This window comes from Varroa jacobsoni, unplaced genomic scaffold, assembly GCF_002532875.2.
Source record: "Varroa jacobsoni isolate VJ856 unplaced genomic scaffold, vjacob_1.0 scaffold_75, whole genome shotgun sequence".
In the NCBI taxonomy this organism is placed as follows: Eukaryota; Metazoa; Arthropoda; class Arachnida; order Mesostigmata; family Varroidae; genus Varroa; species Varroa jacobsoni.
In genome coordinates, this window is record NW_019212977.1 from 329,412 (window position 1) to 351,510 (window position 22,099).

Sequence of the window (22,099 nt, forward strand, 5' to 3'; positions counted from 1 at the left end):
TTGTGTCCGTTTAATTTCGCTTGTTATCCTACCTTAGAGAAACTAATAGGTGGCATAGCGTCCTCTCTTTTTGACCCTCTTAAACAGGGTATCGACAACACGATTAAATATACCAATCACAATCTATATTCCCCTATTTATAGTTTCCAAACTTTTCAGGTGTCATTAATTCCTAAATAATAAAAGGGAATAAAACGATGTACCGAAATATCGTAGCTTTATCTCGTATGGTTTAAAAGTTACAAACTTTTTCGACCGCTAGATAGCACCGGGCAATTTAATACAATTATTCTATTAACGATGCATATATGGAATTGTTGTACACCATATGATGTAGATTTTTATCATACGGAATACGTTTGCAGCATTCTAAGCTTAGTTAAATAAGGCGTGTTCAAAGCACAAAAGAATAGGTCGAAACCTCTGAGCACAGGTATATACTCACTATGTTTACACACGAAGTCGAAACCCTACACCATAATCGTTGATGCTATCTAAATCAATAAGTGTACAACATTTTGAATTCGTGCTTGGAACCAGAAAGATAGAATATCAAAGAACATTATATCAAGAATATGCTGTTATTTCCATTTGGTGTAGAGTCAGTTCCTATTTGGCCTGGCTTTTTATTTAGCCTCCACTAATAAGGTGACATGAAGAAATGCATATTCGGTTTCGTTATTGATTCGGTGCAAGGGCAAAGAAATAGTCGTTAAAGTATTAATATATTTACTTATTTACAAGAGTTTATTTAAGGCTAAAATAGTTACTCGGCACTGAATTACGCAAATTATATAGCCTGCGTAATCACTACGACTAAGACCAATTAGGTGGACTGCATTGCACTGGCAGCGTTTAAAACTTTCGGCTCGACATGAAGATGCCGGAGAATGCGGGGTGACCGAAAATCATATTCATATAACCCTGGAACCTCTTTGCACAGGCCGGCATATGCATCACAAATTTTTGAATAATCTTCAACACTAATAACGACTGGAGGGCATGTTGGGTCAACGTCAGACCTCTGAAGCAATTCTTGTGCCAGCTCATTCTGGAGGTTTTCCGGTATGAGATTTTTTATCAGAATCTTAAGAGTTTTGCGCTTTTGGTTGAATAAACATCGAAGCACTTTTTCAACTAAGTCAAATGGCTGTCGGAATATTGGTTGAACCCGTGGTACAAATCGCACAATGTTGACATCCACCTCGGGCGGCGGCACAAACGCTCCCCCTCGGATCGTGAAGCAGTTTTTTACATAGCAATAGCCTTGAGCAATAACTGAAAGCCGACATCTCTCCGGATTCACGTCGCGAGAGGTAATTCGCTCCGCAACCTCCTTTTGAAACGAAAGGGTCATTCGGACACGACCATACTGCCAAGCACTACTCTTCCTTGATATCTGGAAGACATACGACAACAGTAAAACGAAAATGCGTAATTCAATTGATATAAAAATAGAGGTAAATAACGGATCCCAGCAGAGCGCGAATGCAGTGTCGCTTATTGTACAACACATTTCAGTAAATTAAATTATTAAATAATTGTAAAATAAAAGTAAAATGATTTCCTGTAAATTGCTCCAGATATAACAACACGCAAAGTATATGTTATATATGACTGACGAAAAGCGAGTGAGATCAGTGGAGCTTATATTGGTAAAAAAAAAAGACATTTTTATTAATTATGCTTCATTCAGATACTTTTTAGGATTATTTTAGGCTAAATACAGTTCAATACAAAAGGCTATCATATTCTACGCGCTTTCTTATTTATAACTTAATAAATACTACACCATATGAAGCCATTTTATGATGAGGATTGTTGATATAGAAAACGGCAAGTTGCCGATTAGGTGAATATTAGGTGGGATTCCTTCCCACGGTTTGGCCTTCTCTGCTGGAATAAGATCCTCAAGCTTGCTATTTAGGACGTCACCGTGAACGATCTGTAAGCCGATATAAAATTAAAACGTGGAGAAGCAACAAAATAGTGTCACCTGTGTAACACCGAATGGTTAATAATCGAATGACTGATACATATTTCCATCTGTGTTAGTCAGTCAAAAACATCTTTTATTTCCAAAAAAATTAACAATCCTTGACTTTTAGTTGTTCTACTTAATATGAAAATTTACCACTTACAAACTTCATCTAAAGAGTTTAGTGTTCTAAACATCCTATGGATGTTTATAAATGGTTAGTGTATTGTGCAAAAATAGTTTGCCGATTATAACTGAAGTGATAACTCTTATATTTGAGTCCAGTTTTTCAAACCGAACCGATGAATTGTGGAAGCCTTCTTTTTATAAAAGTGCGTTCTATTAACAGATATATAAGTTTGAAAAGGAACAGAATATTTGACGTCTTTATTCTATAGGGATTTTAAGTAGCACAAGAAGAAACGGGATAACCAACTTGCTTTCTATCTACACCTTAACTGATTAAAGAAAAAAATTTCGGTTTCCTTAGACGTTTAGGCTTTTGCGTCCAGCATCGTTGAACTACACCTCCATGAATGTTATTTCTACTGAGCTTTTACACACCTTTAGCTTGTTGTTGGTAGCATTAGCAAGCAGCTCTAAAGCGGCCATAAACCTTTTATCTTTCTCAATGACGACAACAGATTCAGCACCCTGTTCAAAGATAGGCCGAGTCAGACACCCTGGTCCGGGGCCGACCTCGATGACATGAGCGCCTTTCAGGCTGCCTGTAAGCAAAACATAGTAAACAAATCTATAAGCTAATAGCACCTACTTGTGTACTGAATTTATAAGACTGACCCTAGATAATATTACATATACAATTCCAGTAAGCTCTTTCCGTATTATAGAGACTGTGCTTATGAACAATAACGAACATACTGTGTATTATCGTTCACTCAGCTGGTGAGCATGTCGTATATTTCTTTAATCAAACTGGTCCTCACTCGGACACCGAATCTTTTTTCTATCGTAATAGTTTTTAATCACATATACCTGAAGACCTGACGAATTTTGAGCAAATCTTGGGATCAAGTAGAAAGTTCTGTGAGAGCTGTTTTGTTGCTCTAAGCCGATAAAATCGAAGAAGATCAGCGGGTGTCGGAAGAGGCGGAAGACGATACAATGGCTTTTTACTTAAACGGGATGCCACCGACATCTTTGAGTAGTTGCCTTAGATTTCGGGCCGTACTCATATAGTGCCTGTAGTTTATATGGGCTCTAGTACAACATTTACAGGAAAGGCTTTAATTATGCATGTCTATGAACTCTAAAAACATTCCGACCAATTGAAAAATTCAAACGTAACTGTTAATTAGCATTTCTACTATTGTAATCATCAATGTACACATTGCTTTCGAAAATAGATATGAAATTACAATAATAATAATATATATATAATCAAATATTAGGTTTTATTGTCATTATGAACTTTTGTATAACTAATTACAACGAAATGTTGTTTATAAGTCTTCTTCCTACATTCTAGTGACTTTGACTAATATAATACGGTCGATGATGTTTCATAGTTGAATAAAGCATTTATGACTATTATGCCTTGTTTTCCTCCTATAAAGTGTATCCCATTCATAGTGTAAATGGTTGCCTTATAACTTTTTTTTTATTTTATTTTATTTAAAATTTATTTTAAATGAGTCAATTGATTTATTAATGGTTCTTTAATTTCCAAACACGACAATTTATACGTAATAATTATGTTGTTTATAAACGTCGATTTACTACACTGATTGAGCGATAGAGTGTCATCGTTATATGATGTACCAGCAAACGTGACTTCATTCCTCAAAGCATGTTCTGCCTTTTAATAATGGCAGCCTTACTTTTTGATGCAGCTTTTACACACGGCCACGGATATAGAGAAATTGAACGAATAACGTACTTCCTTTACTCTTTTTTCAAACAAAAAATCTTCGATTGCTTTCGCGCACGGCTTTACTGCATGGTTCGCACTTTCGGGAACTGTTATGGTGCTATTGCTCCGTTCGATGCTGTGCAGGTGCTTGTTTACATCTGTAAGCTCTGGTGTCGTCTGCCACTCAGATAATTTCGAACGCATCGGCATGGTGTGAATACCCTTTTCAATAGTATGACCTCCTAAATTGCTTCAATTGTTCTCACAAGATGTCACTGAATTGTTGTCAGGTTAAGCAGCGGAAGCGTTGATTAAGATATTAAGAAAAATTCCACGGTCCTGCAGTTAAAAACAGCTGTTGCTTTCATTTGCACTTGAAGCGAAAGACTGCAAATTACAATAAAAATCTGAAGTCGAACGTAGTGAATGTAGTAACCGTTGTTCTTTTCTTAGTGATAACTTTAAGGTGAACGTCAGCAAGTGCCTTTGCTCGCCATGAGTGATCTAAATATAATTGTTTATGAAAATGGCTGCAAAACACCAGACCATGAGGTGTTAGCGTGTATAAGAAAAGCATTTAAACTCGGCTTCAATACGTTGGCTCTCAATGTAATAATTGGCGAAAGTGAATTATCTACAAAACAACCCTTGCCAAAACCAATCAAGTTCGACATTCCTGAATTCTGCCTTAAGGAAGCTCGCTCACAGGGTAGAACTCTAAAAGTATGAAAAAAAAAACACGAAACGTTTATTCACATTATCATATGGTCTTTATATACATATATCATTACATGAGTCACTACAAAAATCGACGTTACTTAATATTAAAACGAACTGCTTCTGGGAAACAAAATGACGGTAATAAGATTTGTACCCTTTCGCACTTTTTTCATTTAGCTATTGACACGCCTGTCTGGAAAGGTGTCTGATAACCAACAGGCACATAAACTTCAACATAATCCTATCTCCTGTGAATACGACTTGCTCGCAGCTTTTCCAACAACACACGGACTACTTAACTCGATTATCGATCAGGTAGGTTTTATCGCTGTTACCGGTTTCCTGCTTTGCATTATTTCCAAAAAAAGAGCAACTAACAAATTTGCTTGTGGCATCATTTACGTTAAATAATTTATGTTTAAAAGTAGCTCTTGAAATGCGTACTTTTTGTTGACACGAGTACGTCATTGTAGAAGCATCGGAAAAATCGGTTATTTATAAATAATTACAATAGATTAAAAACAATCATATAATACTAATACTTATTTTTCATTGACCACAAAATAGTCTTTAACGCGCCAAAAGGGCCAGACCATAAAGGACGGAAGTAGGAAAAATACGATTAGTTCTTGTACGAATTTCCATTTCTCTTATCGACGCTTCAGGGTGGTGTGGACATACTTTTTTATCCTCTGACCGAGACGTATGCGTTCCCCAAGAATAGCTGTATATCGTACGCCATACAGAAAGGAATCTTTTACGAGTTGGCGTATTCGCCGCTGCTGGGTCCAAAGCGCGCGGTTGCCCTGCGGAGTATGCGGCGTTTAATGCATCATGAAAGGACAGGTTTTATATTTTCTTCCGGGACTTCCAGTCCTGAGTTTCTCCGAGGTGGGTGCGAACTTTAATTTTCAGGCATCAATGTCAATAAAAACTACTGTGCTCATCACTTATGAGAAAGCTCACTTCATTGGTGTCAATTATACATTGTATCATAGGAATAGTATAAAAAAAAGAGGTATTGAAGTTCATAGCATGTGCCACTAACGCGACATTTTAAAAACTATGCCGTCCAAAATGCGTTTACACATATTTACCTTCTAAAATACTTTTAAATAGCTTATGCAATGGTCCTGATTGTAGGATCTTGAATTTTTTGTCTCTTCACCCCCATTTACCCTAGTGGTCTGCTTAAGAATCTACTTTTCATACAGACATAGAACATTGGAGCACTCATGAACGTCACACCGATGTTGTTACAAAAAACGAAATCGCAGACGTGTAAGGTGTATGTTAGAGATCAAGGAGTCGTTACGATTGAAATCAAATTGGTGTTAGGATCGAGCCGCCTAGTGCAATCCTTGATGGCGACTCCAAATGTAAAACTCAAAGCATTTATTTAGATAGTTCAGAGTGAGTTAATGAGATCATTTTGTTTATAGCATTCCACTGAATGTACATATTGCAGACAAATATACATGGCCGCAAATGGTAAACTATTGATTTGTTATTGCTTTTAGCGTAAAAAAAGAGTCAAAACACATTCTTTCTTGTCCAAATCCTTTGACAGGCCCATTAGACGTAAGCTTTTTGGGCCACCTGCTGGAGCTCGAAGCGGACTATGCTCGTCGTTTAGTCTGGGATGCGCCGTCTAACGTATTAGTTCATGCGGAGACACGCCGAAGAAAGGATCGTGGTGCAGTTATGGCGCAGTTTCTTGACAAGGTACCGCCTGGCGAACGGTGGCTAATCGAAGCTTGCCAGGTTAAGCCTAAAGTACAGCCAACTCAGCAGAAACAGCAACAAAAGGGGCAAAAACAGGCAGCGGAAACTCAAAAACAAGAAGTCGATGATGACGGTACCGATGTCAGAGAAACACCAGCATACAAACGGCAACGCACAGAGTAGAAGCTAATTCATATAATAAATATATAAACATTAGTAGATAAACGCAGAAAATAAGACGTGATAAATTCAACGGTCCATTGAAGTAATCTGCTGTAGGAAAGTCGCAAGCAGCTGTAATTTTATTCAAGTTTAACAAACTATGTATACATGTGGAGTAGAATACAATACCAGAAAGTTAAATAAATTTTTCCTAAAAGGTTTTTATTGATAAAAATGACCTTGTTACATACAATTACGAAGAGTACTGTTTGTTGCCTAGATGTACGAACAATAAAAGCAATCATGCGTAGTTTTCAAAGCGACGTTATCGCTAATTGTTAGCCGGTTTCATGCCCCACAAATGGTATGAGCAATGATATACTGACAGTCAGATGATCTCTAATGAAACGAAGATTTACCTTTAATTAAACTGTTTCGGTGCGGCAATCTAATTAACCTGGTAGACCCTTCGCCCTAGAAGACGCTAGGAGAATTATTGGCGAATCTAATTGATCCTTTTGACGGCTGTCAATGCAGAGATGCTTAGTTACTTTCTGACACTTATATAACATGCAATTATATATATTAATAATAAGCGTTAATAATAATAATAATAAATATGTTAATAATAAGCGTATTTTCATAGCAAATCTTTATTCATTGATCTTATTTTATAAGCTTGAAATAAACAGTTGCGTTTGCGATTGATTAAGGTGGACAGTTGGGATTAGAGTTTACTGCAAGTGTGCGCCATCTACCAAAAATAATTAATCGATGCTCAGGGATCTCGCATACCTGTTATCTAAATACGCCATTATAAATCCTCTAAATTCCATTAAGTCAAAAAAATCCTATAAGGAAAAATGGTAACCACTTAAGTATTAGAACGAGTAGCGATGCAAGGGCAAAGGAAAGTAGGAATTTATTCTACTGCAATTAGACGCGATTAAAGCGCCTCATTAGCGTAGCAAGTAGGTTGCAGTGAGGGTTGATGGGCATGATGAATATCTGCAATAAATCTTTCTTAAAAGTCATTATTTGAGTTTCTATGGGAACAGCACATTGACTACAAGATAATTTCATGTTCAATTTCGATAATATGATCACAAACGCAACATGTTGCACAACACTCCTATAAGACAAAAAAGGTTTATTTTGTTACATCAATTTTCACGTCAAATGTCACATCAACTGACATGAATATCGTTCTACTAGAAATTTCGTTCCAACGGATTAGTTAACTCAAAAACGCTTGTATAAATGGCTGCCTTCAAACTCAGTGTGATCGAGAAGTAAGTGAATAATTAGTGTATTAATATTAACAGTTATATATATATATATATATATATATAATTAATAGTTTCGACAACCTGACCACCAAAAATTTTACAGCACCATCACAGATACCGTTACACACAGTCGTTTAGCTAATTAATGGTAAATTAGAATGAGTTTGAATAAATCCCAATTCTGCAATATTCTTAATTATTATTGTAAGCTATGCAAAAGAAATTCCTTGGCATCTACCCAGCCTTTTTCAAATATTAGGTAACTATAAAAGACCCACCAGTCTTAGAGACTTCATATTTTCGACATTTTCTTAATATGTTTATTGGATACACATAGATTGGTATATAAAAATACTGTAAGGTTCGAATGAATTTGCTCTCTGAGACTTATTGATGCAGCTGTTATAAGTTTGATCTCCGTCGATAACTATACGACGGGCCCATCGACCTAAGAACTGAAATTTCCTGATTGAAATTGAGCGTAAGTTCTACCAGTGGTTAACAAGGGCCATATATAGCAAGAGGTCGCTTTGTCTGAGATCTTTCACAATATCGCTTACCTCCGTTGCTACCATAATATTAATTATTACCTACAATTACTTTAAGATTTTGTTACAACATGCATGCTATAATCAAGTCGTGATATTAATGATACTGATAGCGCATGGCTTAATTAGTTATTCGGTATATTTATTTTTATTTATTTCATTGGTGATATAGGCCAAGTGAAATGTTTTACAACTGGAGCTTCTTTACCGTTTCGTACCATTCTTCGAACCTATTGTACTGTTTGGCGAAGAACTCCCCATATTTGCGGGCTAACTTCGTGTCGGCAATGTGGATCATATCCTTGTCAATAAAAAAATCCATATCAGATCCAGTCTGAAACTCACCGTCGAGTGAACCACCGCCGGTGCAGACTACGTTGCTCATCAAGTGCTTAAAGCACATAAGCTGTCGATGCGAGTGCTTAAGCAGATCTTGCTCCGAACAAGCTTTACCCTCCTCGATAAGTGACAGAGGAGGCGAGACAAACTTTGTCAATTTTTCTACCGGCATAGTTGTATACAGCTTAAGGAAACTACGCATGTTGGGTATGTTCATCTGAGCAACAACTTCACCACGAAACGCTCTCCACTGTTGCTGTTGCGGTTGTGCGCTTAGCGCCTCGATCTCTTCGTGCTTCATGTTCTGGATGTCGTACGTAAACGGACTGACCGGACTCAGAAAACGTGGGCATCCGGCGCAGAATTGGCGCTCGAACGTGTCCAGGTCACCCTGCGACATTTTCATCATGTTCTCGCTATGCTTCAGCTTGAGCTGTTGCAGGACAGACTCGTCCATACGCTGTGGGTGGAGCACCATGCAGATTGAGAGCAGCGCGTACATTTTCTCCATCTGATTGTTCATCTGACGCAGTTGATAGTTACGGGATGATTGGAACGACGTCTTGGTACGGCCGATGTATACGAGAACGTCACTGAACGTGCGGATAGCGTCCTCGTATCGGCGCATCATCATGTACGCAAAGCCGACATAGTAGTAGGTCGACACCTGACACGCCGGAACGCGAGAAAGACCTTTACGGTTAAGTTCGAGGTGCTGAAGCACTTTGATTGCTTGATAATAGTCGCCAAGCTGTGAGTGCAGACGAAGCAGAGCGATAAGCGAGAAATAGCCAAGCATCTTATAGAGCGGACGAGAGCCGTACTCACCAGCAACCTCATCCGGATTTCCGCCCTTTGAGAAGACCTCTAGCTGCTGATTAATATTTGACTTCTGCACCAGCGAGTGCAGAACATTTAGGACAGAGTGTACGTTCCACATCTTTGGATGGGCCTGGCATAACGCCATGTCATCGTCCGACATCTTGTGAATGTTATAAAGGAACGTGGAGAAAGACTGAAACTGATACACAAAATCGTCCATGATTTCCCACAGCCATTGATTAGGTAGATCGAGAGACACCGGACCTTGTGACGATAGAATGTAGTTGAACAGGTTCACGTAGTTGTAGTAACTACTAAATCGGTCGTCCAGCGTAACCTCATTTGAGGTAGTGGCCGTCGCATAGATCTGTCGATAGTAGAGTTCTTTGTAAATAATAATTAGAAGCTCGTCGTCTGTGAGGATTTCGACAATTTCAGGTGCGTTTGGTGGGGGCAACTTGTTGTCATATTGGTCCATCAAGTTAACGAGAGACCTCTCATAAATATTTTGCATCTCGGCGAGATTGCCCTCGCGGATAGCTTGACCGAGGTATAGCAGGTTTAAGTGCATAGCCTCGCTCATTACATACTTATGAGGCTCGAGCTGGTATAACCCATCATCATCGTCATAGTACTCTTCGTCGTATTGATCGTTATCCATCTGGAATTGCAAAAGAAAATGCGAATATGTTTGTTTTACCGAACGCTACTTTACTCGCAGCCTCAATATTATGCTTTCATTATTATGATTAACAAGTGCCGATAACAGCACTCCTCACACACACACTTCTGATGGGTACTTTATGGAAACCTATGATCAATTGAACTACCTAGGATTCATTTTCAGCGCAATATATATATATATATATATATGTATGTTCCGCACTCGGTCATATCTGGAGTGTATTTGGTAATATGATCACAACAATGAACGTTCTACCGTTTGCTTCCGTTTGTTAGGTGTTCATTATGTTTTAGAGGCTTAGCAAATGTGTGTGTGCAGAAAACATCAAGCCTTTGTTTAACGTATGGCTGTAGTGAGAAAGAATGAACCATAGCCACAAAGACAATGGATAGAGAACGATGAAGCTTAGAGATGAATACTACGCCAGCTTAAGATTAATTAATAATAACTAACCTTGACATACGAGTAAAAGTCACTAAAATACGAAAGCCTATGTTGAAACTGTCGGTTTTTTAGCCGTCACTACACAACAGTAGCACACTACACGTTCGCCGAACTTCGACCACAATGTGCCCCTAGCGCTATTCACATGTCCATTGACCTTTTTTTTTCATAATTAAACCGTGCCGGCACTCTGTGTCCCAGAAAAACAAAGCACCGTTGACACAATTAACAGCTATATTTATTCTTCGATTGAACTAGTCGAATACTTCTTAAATCAAAGATGTAACGAAGTATATTGGACATGTCATTAGCCGTTCGTCAATACAGCTTTAATGGGCCAATGTGTAATTCATAAGACCAGTGCGCCCTCAGTGCGAAATGTCGTTCGGAGGCCGATATGCCGATGGTAAGAATGTACAAATGGAATCAGGCGACGAAGATTTGACGGACGACATCGAAACAGTTCAGGTCACATTAGCCGGAGTATCGTGCGAATTCTGCGACAAGGTACCTTTGCAATAATTTTATGTGCGACGGTGCCCAGAATGGCAACAATCGCAGCAATTGCTATAGACGCCTCGTGGGCGGCGGGCTTTTCAAATTTTCATAGACAGGCTCATTTTAGGCCAATATTAAGGCATAGATTAGATTTAAGTCAAATATGCTAAACAATCACGGCTCAGCTATTACGCACCGCACGCGCCATGAAGGCATCTTTTTCTATAGCAATTTCGCGACATTTTTTAGAACTGTCACAGTAAATATTCTATGACACAAAACAAGTGCATTTATGACAAAAGTGATTATCGATGTAGTCCCGTAACAACAGCGATATAAAGGAAAATGTTTCCTTTATTTTCACCGTTTTTTCACAGATATTGTTAGAACACTTCGAAAATTATTCGATAGAATATTAAGATTAGAGGAATATCTACTTGATTCGAAATTATTATTATAAAATCTTATATTTGCAGCATTGCAGAGGTTTATATATGGGGCTAAGTTAGCTTTATGATGTTACGTTCAACTTTATTACTATAGATGTACACCTTAAAAATTTGCACGTCGTGCACTTTTTGTGGCTACAATGTATGTGGTTGTGCGTCATACCTTAGCAGCTAAACCTTCGCAAAAAGTAAATAAAATCAGAGATGAGCAAACTTTTATAACAACAAAGATAAACTTTTATTAACATTTGGGCATTTACACTATAAAACAACGATAAAATGTGTCACAGATCGTTAGAGCTGATCGAATATATCGGGTTAAATGATCAGTAATATAACTGACTCACTGTAAACACGATAGTCATAAGAATCTTCGAGACAAAACGCACAGCATATGACAGCATACATATAAGTACTATTTTCGCTACGACATTTTAAGGAAGAATTTATTACTTTTTGCAGCTTTCACTATGCTTCTTTAGCACTGGAAAAGTCATGTAACTGCAGGTTACTTGCGCATACCTTACAGCTAACTGAGTTAAAACTACCCCTTAAAATATATACAGAATTAAATAGGCCTAAGACAACCACTCTAAGGGACACCAATGGGGAGTGTTCACAGCAACTAACGCTGCCTTTGGCTCGCACCTAAAATGGACACTCGTATAGATGGTTTGGTATTTAATTTATGGGATTTATATAAGTTTTAATTTGGATGCAAATTGCACAAAATTTCGCTGTCAAAACTCTTAGGCAGAGTGACGTCAAAAGCTTGTTTTCGTTTATACGAGTACATTAGTGTTGGGCCATATTACCTGTGTAGTCGTTGATTTTCCTTTAATAAAACCGTAGGCCCTGAGAACAATTAACAGAAAAAAAAATAAGAGCATTATCATATTCAAACATTTATAGTATTTTCCGCATCAGGCAAACAATGTGCATCGTGTGGCTTTCACCAAAATTGTTCATTTTATTACAAACGGGATAAGAAAAACAATATAAATAAAAGCAGAACCTTAAATATTTGTTGAGTAGTTTGAGTACACACAGGGCAGGAAAATTAGTGTAAAGTAAAGAAACATCTGTAGTTTGGTGGCTCTAAATGAACGAAGTCGATTCCGTTAATAGTTTTATGTTTAAATCCATAGATATTAAAAACACGAGCGATTACTCACTGGAATTAATTAAAAACCTATTAGTCTACACATACCACCATATTTGATTTATATGATATTTTTGGCTCTGACTTTTCCCGAGGCATATAATTACGCAGCTCTTTAATACGATTACAAAGCGGAATAAAAACAAGCATGTGGTAAAGTAAAACTATTCGAAACGTTTGATAGCGATAAAAAAAATTAATACTTAAAACTTTACTACTTTGTTTATGCCACATTTGGATTGCTACTTGATTAACGCCTAAGGTATCAAAAATGGAATGTCGGTCCTACCCTTCATTTTAGGTTGTCCAAACGAAGAATGGCCTTATTAAACATAAAAAACGATTTCATCCCGAAGAGCGCATGCGTGCATTCAAGTTCAACTGTAGCGAAGGTTGTGATGTAGCATTCTCCAGTCTCAGTTTTTTAAGGGAGCACTACAACGATCACCACGGACTTGAAGCCAATGTGTAAGCTAAAATTGTCTCGAAATATGTTCTATCTCTATTTATGAAAACATGGAAGCTAGCGTTATCTTTCCATTCATTGCATGAATGAATATGTTATATTTCGCACGAATTGTACAAATCCACATAAGAATATACTGACTTTAAGACAATGTTGAACAATGTTGAATGAAATTAGTTAAAATGCAATTTAAGCATGGTAAACTGTTATTCCGCTGCTATTAGAAAGTTCGTGTCAGATGCAACGTGTGTCGGGGCGTGATGTGCAAATAATAACACGTCCTTTGGGATTCAATGACAAGAACTTAATGTTTCCGATTGTTATATTATAGTTACAATCCGTGTTATCATTGTCTGCGGTGGTTTATACATACTCTTCCACCTTGTTGCTGACAACGATTTTGTAGGGTAAAAGCACAATTCCAATCTTGGGATGAATTTTATATATACAAGGAGAACGAGGAGCAAGAAACGCACTCGAAACTTGTTGTCAAGGACAGGCGTTCTGCAGGTCAAAGGGGCCGCATTCGGATTACCTACTGTTGTCACAGGTATTCCAATAATTGGCAGTAATCCTTTTATTGTACATGCGTATGTTGCAATACTAGACTTGAGTAACCCTCTACTCGCAGCAGCCTTCAGCATTAAACGTGTATATTTAATTATTAAAGCTTTGATGATCTGCCTGAACATCTGGATTTTATATAACGGCAGTTTGAAGCATTTCCAGTACTTTGATTGAAAAAATACAAATTCAATTGTCTCTACTGTAAAGTTTAGATATGGAAGCCACTGTGATGTTCTTTTATTCTATATTCCGTAGACCGAATGCGGTTCGTCTAGAATGTGCAAAAATGTATCCGACTGAAACCACTGTCGAGTCGTATTAATATTTCCAGGTCTGGCGAAGAAATCGCGACGAACAAACGCCGTCGTACGCGGTCACGTTCTGGCCTAAGGGAAGGTGTTATTTGTACAGCTGCCATGAAAGTCTACGTTCTTCCCGATGGAAAGGTCGACATGACGTATTTCCCAGAACACTGGGGCCACACTGGTGATATTCGATTGTTTCTTAGCAAGGAGCAACGGCAAGAGATCGCTCGACGACTTAACAGTGGAAACGATCCCGACGAAATTGTTCAGGAGTGCTCACGTAGTGATAATCCCCGTTTACGCGCTGTCGACCGACATACGGTGTATAGAGTAAGCAGTTACACAAATCACGTAACATACTATCTTTGTCTTATGTATGAGTCGAGTTTGTATCGAGAGTGCTCCTTATCATGGTAACATGTGCATGAAATTTGCATAATTGTATGTATTACCTGGCACTCATTCACCCAGAAAGAGGTAGCACCTGGATGCATTACAGGGGACGCCAAATTCAGGGAGTAGCTACTTCAAGTCTGCTAACGCGTATATATACATAAAGTATCGCAATCAAGAAGTATATATTTGTCAGATGAATTTGGAAAGCACAATAAAGTATCAATTAAAAAGGTTCTCTAATTCAAAATAATTTATTCGAATGAAAATCACAGGAAAAAAGAAGAAAGGATAGACTTCTTGGATGGTCACTTACAACGTAACTAGCTTTTTGTTCAGGTTGCTCGTGATTTCGGAATACCGTGGGTGTGGGGCAGGCAAGGCCAGAGATTATCTCAGGAGCAGCGTAAAACTCGGATCATCTCAGCAATAAGAACATGTCAATCGAAGGTTGAACCTGATCAGGAAATTGGTATTATTGCAGAGGAAGGAGTCGTGCGAGGCGAGCAGGCAACGGAAGAAGATTTGGCGGTGCAAGAGTATCTAAACTTTTATGTCTATACAATTTATATGCAATATTTTTTTTAAGTGAAACCAAATGACCTGTGTCAACTGATCAATCTTAGTGGCAATCGTAATTATAACGATATCTATTGTTGTCTTCCCTGTCTCATTAAATTGTACTTAAGTTAGCATGCGTCTTATTGTGATGATACGATTTTATACTACTCCCGGAACGGCATGCATATCTAGCTGTAGGCATAAAATCAATTATTTAAAGCTTATCCTTTTGTCTACGTTGGTGGATAGAGTGGACAATGACGAAGCTGTGCAGCTTCAGCAACGTGCTTTGGAGTGTTTGTCAAGATTAAGCTCCAAACTACTAGCAGGCACTATCAACCTTGCTGAAGATGACGTAACCACTTTGGAAAATATCGAAGAAAGACTAGAGCAACGGGAGCAAGTCAGGGAGATTAGCGAGGATTTGCCGCAAGAGGGAACCACTTGTATCTTAATTTTGGACGCGCAAAACAGCGTATGTAACCTATTTTCACCATTGCATTTTCATCTGTGAGAGATTATGGTCGTACCAATTCTAGCTAATAGATGCAACATAAATAGCGAAGGCAAACATGAAGCTATATATACGAAGCTGTCACAGACAGAAGCAGTACAGACCAGGTTGTCTAGCGCTATCATCCAAGTTAAAAACGCATACTACCGATCGTTGTTATGTTCCGTAAAAACTGTTACCATTTTTAGTTATTAGAATTAGTCTTCGCTTCCACATCACTGTCGAGCTGCCGTTCATAACATTTTAGATTGCGCGATCAGAGTCAGTCAGAATCAAACTTTGCAAGAACTTACCTTTTCGATCGCGTAGAGAGTTTAAGCCAAAAAACCGAATGTACTTTAAATGTGTACATAGAAATGCTACTTTATGTATGAATAGTGATATTTATAATCGAATCGATAGATTATAAGTCAGGATATTGTAAAGAGACTTAGTACACTAATTAGGTAGTACCTAATGGCAATACACTACTTAGGTAGTAGCTAATGGCTACTGTTTCTTGCTACATCCATTCTTATTTTTATTTTACAGCAAGGTATTGAGTTACCTGTTGTGGGCACAGAGCCACCGAAAGATCTGAATGTATCGATTATTAGCTGCGACCCACCGGTGTCAAGAAACACATTTGTTAGGAGTCATCAGAATTAATCAGATTTTCGACATAATTAGAAATGACCAATCATAAACTGAATATGTTGTAAGGATTTTATGAAAAACAACTTGTTATCTGTATACGATCGTGGTCCTAACAGAGTTCCCAATATATTGTTGGGTCAATTGTTTGTGATTAGGCAAGTGCTTGCTCATATATAATAGCTTAATAACGACAATTGAACACTAGGATTTCGCCATAATGTATATATAAAGTATATATGAATAAATCTAATATAGGTCTTACACGCCGAAAACTTTATTTCTTACGATATCAATTCGTAAGTAGTACCATCCTCGCTAGCCAGCCCGATATAGTTCAAATGAGATTGTACAGCGAACAGCAGCTCTTATAACAGATTTTAATTGCACATTGCTTTTTTTAATAATTATTTTTATTCTATATCATATTTTTATGATTTATGATAATTATTTTATTAAGATACATCTATTAGTTTTGCAGTCAAATGCAGAAGGAATACTATACTACCTTTGAATGCCCTCAGTACAATGACCATTTATCTGTTAAGTTTGAAAAAAAACAATCCGAAAAGTACGCAAAATTATGTCGCATTTATTCAATATACTTTTTTAAATTATATTCTGCACACCAAACGAAATCACTTTGCTCCGCAAACATCTTCACATTTTGGTTAAACCGGGCGAACAAATTCCTCATTACATCTGTATTTTTATATTATTAATTAGCACGTGTTATATTGTGATCATTTTAAATATTATTGGCTGCAGGAAACACACGCACATAGTATTCTATCTGATTACAGCTCTACTTGAACAACAAGTCGTGGTCTACGTGAATTAGATACGCGCTTAGTGTATTATATTCGGGGTTTTTTTACTTTAAGTTTCACGGTGTTTGGGCAGACTCGCCTCGTCATCATATCTTGCGCTTATGTATATTCTAAGAGACGTTATGAGCTCAATTAGCTGGGCGTTTTGTGATCGAGAATAAGTTTTTCGGGAAAAAATTGGCACCCGGCAGTACATCGTTTGCAAGATCAATTGCAGCCTAGCAAATAATATAGCGGGCAACTTTTTCTGAGTGAAATACACATTCTGTTGCATTACGTTCATCCATTGGAAATCCGCCATTGACCTGCACTTTAACCTGTTACTGCCGCCTTTTTGACGACCACAAAACAAGAACCCACTTATCGTTCGTGACTCGCCAGCAAACTATATTATTACTATTATTTGTTAAGTCGTTTTATGCGAATACGATGTCTCCCGAAAAACTTACGACGCCATAGGGCCGCGCAAAACCTTTCAGCTGGGTAGACATCTTGACCCGTTTTAAGAGTTCCCAAAACCGAATATCGAGCGTAGTCATTTCCGTTCGAATCTGTGTTGTACCAGATATGTGTAAGCCATCTGCAACAAAGACAAATAATTAGTAAGAGAAGAATGGAACCATCGTCATTTGATCTTTAAGTATTTGCGGTGATTTCGGTGCAAGAAAGATTTCATAAAGCACAAAAATACGATCGAATATTAGAAAAATACGCGAAGTACTGCTTACCCGTGACGAGACAGCTAACGAGATTTTGTAAACAGCACATGGTGTTGTTAGAAACTGCGTACGAATCCATGGTCGCCTCTGGCTCGCTTTCGTTAGCCTTGTGACTTTTGTCGTTGACGAGGTGTGGGGTTGTATCTCCTCTCAGAACGCTCCGTAGCTCCTTCTGGTGCTCGAGGAGAAGACCAGAATACGCAGGAACGGAGAGAACAGGCGTTAGAGCCGTAGCTGCGCAGCCTGGCCGGGTCGTCAGAACCCGCTGTGGATTAAGTCCAATTCGAACAGTGGTTCCGGTGCAGTTGATATTGTCGGTACGTGAGGTTGGGGCGGTGGTAGTTCTTGGAGTAACGGTAGGCGGTTTGGCTACGAGTGATATTAAATGAACGACTGCTACGGAGGCGGCAACAGTGAGCAAACACGCACAATAACCAACCAATGAGACAGTGGCAACCTGTAGAAATAAAATGAATAAATATTGTATTTTGTGTAATGCATTGATAGAGGTGTTTTTTTTTTAATTAATTTTTGTATGTAGAGTGTATATAGACAGACAATTATAAAACTAGAAAGTACAAAAAAACGGATGACCTTTGCTGCCTACTTCAGTTCAGCCGCGGCACGGCAATTATGACCTATACCTTCAGAACGTAGTCACAAAGAATGTTGTAGATGGCGGCAAGAGTGCGCGGATTGCTGGCAAGAACTTGCAATTCGGTGTACGTGGCATTACTGATTTGTGATGGGAAAGTAGTCGAAGTTGGCATATAGTGTTGGCGCTTGGCGAGTTCCCGAAGGGCGATTCTCTGTTCAATATCCTTTAACACCGTACCGTATTCCGCTGGACGAACCTTTATCGATCATGAACCAATAATCATCATTTAAACAAAAATCATAGTAAAATATCAAACTGGATGGCGAAAATACTTATATTTTGTTGGGCTTATAGATCAATTGTAACATGTTGAATGAAAACCTAAATCGATCAGAGAAACCTAGACCTTTGCTACATTTCCTCTTACATTACACGTGTACATTTGCCTCGTAGATGGCACGCTCTTAATCCATATGCAATCATAACAGAAAGTCATCGTAATAGAAAACCCTAAGCTTACTCACAAATAGATTCCAGTTGATCGCTCCTAGAAAGCGCCTTTCTTCGCGGTTGAGTGCGGAAACCTCGAGATCAGCGGCTTTGGCCCATGCGTCATTATAAACCTCGTCTTCAACGCCGTCATCATAGAGAAACTTCGAGGCGACCATCATCGAGACGAGAAAAAGGTCGCAAGAGTTCGTTTTAGCAAGGTATTGCGGATTGTACGTGCGAAGTCTGTCTGCATACACCATTGCTAAGACAACGGACGCCGGAGTAACGCATGCATTCCTGCGAAATTATATAATTAGGAAATCATTCTTAGCAGAAAAATCAATTCTGGGTTGTTTCGTGTCGAATATTGTTTCATGCTCTCCGATAATAGTCAGATTTTTTTAGAAATTCAGTTATTGACGCAAGTATAATAAGCCCAATAACTTAAATAATCAGTGCAAATAAATGGCAAAATTTGTTATCTTTTCTTTGTATAAAATCTGAACGGAAACCGTAATATTTATAGATACGATGTAGGGGAAAACTTTACCAAGTCGTGAAAAAATATGGAGTTAAACAGCAATCAATACGAAACATGCAAATGAAATGCAATCTATATTGTCGAACACTACACCCATCTAAATTCTTGACAATTTGCTCTATTTTTTAAAACAGGGTTTCCCATCGCTGACTACCTACTGTCCTTTTTACGATAGACCTCTGCGCCGCTATTTTGAACTGGTTTAAATACCTAATAAGATAATTGGCTTAATATCAGGTTAATGTGCAACTTCGAGGGATGAGAAGGGATCACACGCTACCACCATACCGCCACGGGGACCCTCTACTCGTAACACAACGTTCTAGCCCATGTCGTCTGTCTTCCAATAGTCAATCGCGTCGCTATATCTCGTAAACTGTCTTACCTCATAACCCGTGATGCGTAGTCCATATCAAGATACCGTAGCTCATCCGGTGGAGGAAGAGATCTCACGAAAAATTCGAGGGCAAGTGAGGTAAGTGCCAACGATGGCCGCTCAGAGTACCAAGGAAGTTCACCGTAGTAAAAGGTCTTACGAAACCGTTCTGCTTGGTTACCATGTTCGTCAAACAACTGAAATTGAAATTCATAAACGATCATTACCACGCCCTATGCATTCACAACTACTTAACGAAGTATCAACAGCCTACGAGTTGTGGAAGTGGGTCTTGTTTGACTCGTTGGTTTAACCACTCACAGTCAAGCTTCCCTAATTGCACACTTACGAATATTAAATTGTTCTAGGCTCTTTATGTTTACGTCAATGACCCGTATGCCAGGGGTTGGTACTGTCACGACGCCCATAGAAACATCCATTTACATTAGACCAATCATTTTATTTTGTTTGCTTATTTCGGTACCCTTGTTATAATTGTAGCCTATTTTCTGCCAGAGATGCAGTGCAACCTCCTGTCCCATCCACGTATTTCTCTTCTGCATAGTACTGGCATGTTATTTCCATTAGCAATCAGTGCGCCCTCATGGCCATTCATGGTAATGTAATAAGGTGCTTTGTCCTGATTTCAAATTGCTTTGAAGGCTTTCTTTGCGGCTATTAGTTTTTGCCCATTACTCATAGACTATGGAGGTGATGTGACTTATCTTCTTTGCACTGCACCCACATCACAGCCAATATACACACAGCTGAAGTTTTTTACTAGTGTACACTAAAGGGTCTGGGGTTAACGTAACACTGCACGATTTAAATTTACGCAGGAGGTTCACTACTCGACTTAAGTTGAAGTGCACTTTTTACAATATAACCTATCATTAAAATGTGTTATTCAAAAGTGTACCCCGAGGTGTTCCTACAAAAAAAATAGGAGAGTGTCTTTTTCGACGCTAAAACATCAATAAACCTCACTAATGCATTGTGCAGTACGTGCGAAAAAAGAAAGACATGTCTAGCTCTAGATGATGCATATGTATGCTGCTCTGAAACGAAGGGGTGGCAGGGCCATATTCTGACTGATATTTTAAGTACTGAACTTGCTCCTGATCATTTAAGTGCTCCCAGATATTAAATAAAACACCCGTGGTAAAATGCCCAGAAATACAGCATCAACATCTACACGTTTTTCTTCAGATACCTGTAAGATTGTTAAAATCGCAACCGCTCGACACATTCAACCTGACAGACTTTGATGATCGATTTTTATGGACGCTCTGAACCATAAGGGTTCACAGTTAGCGTATCTTTCATATATGCTAACAACCGATGAGGCAATATGACTACCGAAATAATTTTCCAGCTTTGATCGATGCCTCCTCTACCTCGACTGAGACAAAGATTGTTCTCCGCCTGTTACTTTTCCCATGGGCGTTACTTTAGCCAGCAGTTGCCAGTATGAAACGAGTTAAATTTAAACTAGATTTTGAACATAGACCACCGCATGGATGCCAAAGTTAGTGATAATAATAATAACAATAATAAGCTAATACGGTACCACTGTACTACCAAAAAGACTTACATCTTAACGAATTTATGTTTCATCGCTCAGCGGTTGCAGCAAAAACTCTAGTTGTCGACAACTGTATTCTGATATTAGTGTAGGTCAAAGGACGTGCAATTTTTCCAGTTGAGCAGCTTTTCAACCAAAAGGATACCTGATTATGGGATGTGAAAAGCTGCTAAAATTGGCACTGAGCATTTCGGCAGAATATCCACTTTGCAAAGATCCTTTCAGATCTTACCCTAAATAGTATTGCCTATAGCCGGCTTGACAATATTTCCTATAGCCTGCTTGAGTCGGAAATCGGAAGCCGGCAGTACGGCTTATTAATCCATGCTGTTTACTAGGCTGACACGCGCACAAAATGATTGTGGTATTAGCAACCTTCCGTGTTCAGACATCTAATAGCCTGGCGTTTGTGCTTTCGAAGAGTGTCGGTAGAAACATGGCGATTCTGGGATTATACTACACGATCGGTTATGCGAAGCTACCGGCTCTCAAAAAAAACTGCTTGGTAGGTCGTACTCCGTACGAACGGTATGCGTAAATGGTGACAACTTTTGTTTTTTTTTATATTCTTGTAATTTATGCTCTAGTTCACAGATCGTTATTAAGGTTACTAGACATCGACTACACAGCTGAATAGGAAATCAGCGACCACGTATACGTTATTATCGATTTAATCTAGTGTACTATAAGTGTCACTTACACGCATAATACTTTCTGTAGCAGAAGGCATACAAATATTAGATCGCAAAACCCAAAAAAGCAAACATAAATATTATTGATTTTTGTTTTTTCTCCTATTAAATATATCACATATATATATATATA

General features: G+C 38.4%; 5 protein-coding genes across 12 annotated transcripts in view; 2 read left to right on the forward strand and 3 right to left on the reverse strand.

Annotated features, from left to right (window-relative positions):
• Nucleotides 1–718: 718 nt before the first annotated feature.
• mtTFB1 (mitochondrial transcription factor B1) lies at nucleotides 719–3,964 on the reverse strand. Of its 5 annotated transcripts, none has more exons than XM_022838245.2 (5): nucleotides 3,879–3,964; nucleotides 2,975–3,199; nucleotides 2,543–2,706; nucleotides 1,793–1,945; nucleotides 719–1,399 (listed from the first exon to the last, which is right to left on the reverse strand). In XM_022838245.2, the coding sequence occupies exons 2-5, from the start codon at nucleotides 3,135–3,137 to the stop codon at nucleotides 827–829; spliced, it is 1,053 nt and encodes a 350-aa protein (XP_022693980.1). In that variant the 5' UTR covers nucleotides 3,138–3,199; nucleotides 3,879–3,964; the 3' UTR covers nucleotides 719–826. The 5 variants fall into 5 exon arrangements, with proteins under 5 accessions (XP_022693980.1, XP_022693966.1, XP_022693985.1 ...); XM_022838231.2 differs by having other exon boundaries at nucleotides 3,820–3,961; XM_022838250.2 differs by having other exon boundaries at nucleotides 2,975–3,181; nucleotides 3,879–3,958.
• Nucleotides 3,965–3,997: 33 nt separating this feature from the next.
• Nucleotides 3,998–7,095, forward strand: LOC111263307 (ribonuclease P protein subunit p30). Of its 2 annotated transcripts, XM_022838271.1 has the most exons (5): nucleotides 3,998–4,083; nucleotides 4,305–4,574; nucleotides 4,749–4,886; nucleotides 5,237–5,462; nucleotides 6,142–7,095. In XM_022838271.1, the coding sequence occupies exons 2-5, from the start codon at nucleotides 4,347–4,349 to the stop codon at nucleotides 6,477–6,479; spliced, it is 930 nt and encodes a 309-aa protein (XP_022694006.1). In that variant the 5' UTR covers nucleotides 3,998–4,083; nucleotides 4,305–4,346; the 3' UTR covers nucleotides 6,480–7,095. The 2 variants fall into 2 exon arrangements, with proteins under 2 accessions (XP_022694006.1, XP_022693997.1); XM_022838262.2 differs by having other exon boundaries at nucleotides 4,077–4,574.
• A 1,321-nt stretch (nucleotides 7,096–8,416) lies between these two features.
• Nucleotides 8,417–10,709, reverse strand: eIF3l (eukaryotic translation initiation factor 3 subunit l). Its single transcript, XM_022838153.2, has 2 exons — nucleotides 10,595–10,709; nucleotides 8,417–10,117 (listed from the first exon to the last, which is right to left on the reverse strand). Exon 2 carries the CDS (start codon nucleotides 10,115–10,117, stop codon nucleotides 8,483–8,485), a length of 1,635 nt encoding a protein of 544 aa, XP_022693888.1. The 5' UTR covers nucleotides 10,595–10,709; the 3' UTR covers nucleotides 8,417–8,482.
• A 149-nt stretch (nucleotides 10,710–10,858) lies between these two features.
• Nucleotides 10,859–16,397, forward strand: LOC111263254 (uncharacterized). The gene is made up of 7 exons (XM_022838193.2): nucleotides 10,859–11,092; nucleotides 12,996–13,162; nucleotides 13,567–13,710; nucleotides 14,059–14,362; nucleotides 14,765–14,964; nucleotides 15,236–15,461; nucleotides 16,032–16,397. The coding sequence occupies exons 1-7, from the start codon at nucleotides 10,964–10,966 to the stop codon at nucleotides 16,146–16,148; spliced, it is 1,287 nt and encodes a 428-aa protein (XP_022693928.1). The 5' UTR covers nucleotides 10,859–10,963; the 3' UTR covers nucleotides 16,149–16,397.
• Nucleotides 16,398–16,705: 308 nt separating this feature from the next.
• LOC111263241 (protein CNPPD1) overlaps nucleotides 16,706–22,099 on the reverse strand; it is a 13,267-nt gene continuing 7,873 nt past the window's right edge. For all 3 annotated transcript variants that reach the window (XM_022838174.2, XM_086969493.1, XM_022838180.2), the window contains exons 2-6: nucleotides 19,699–19,886; nucleotides 18,805–19,069; nucleotides 18,327–18,536; nucleotides 17,692–18,139; nucleotides 16,706–17,543 (exon numbers count right to left, since the gene is read on the reverse strand). In XM_022838174.2, coding sequence (XP_022693909.1) covers nucleotides 17,380–17,543; nucleotides 17,692–18,139; nucleotides 18,327–18,536; nucleotides 18,805–19,069; nucleotides 19,699–19,886 — 1,275 coding nt within the window. In that variant the 3' untranslated portion in view covers nucleotides 16,706–17,379. The remainder of the gene's footprint in view (nucleotides 17,544–17,691; nucleotides 18,140–18,326; nucleotides 18,537–18,804; nucleotides 19,070–19,698; nucleotides 19,887–22,099) is intronic.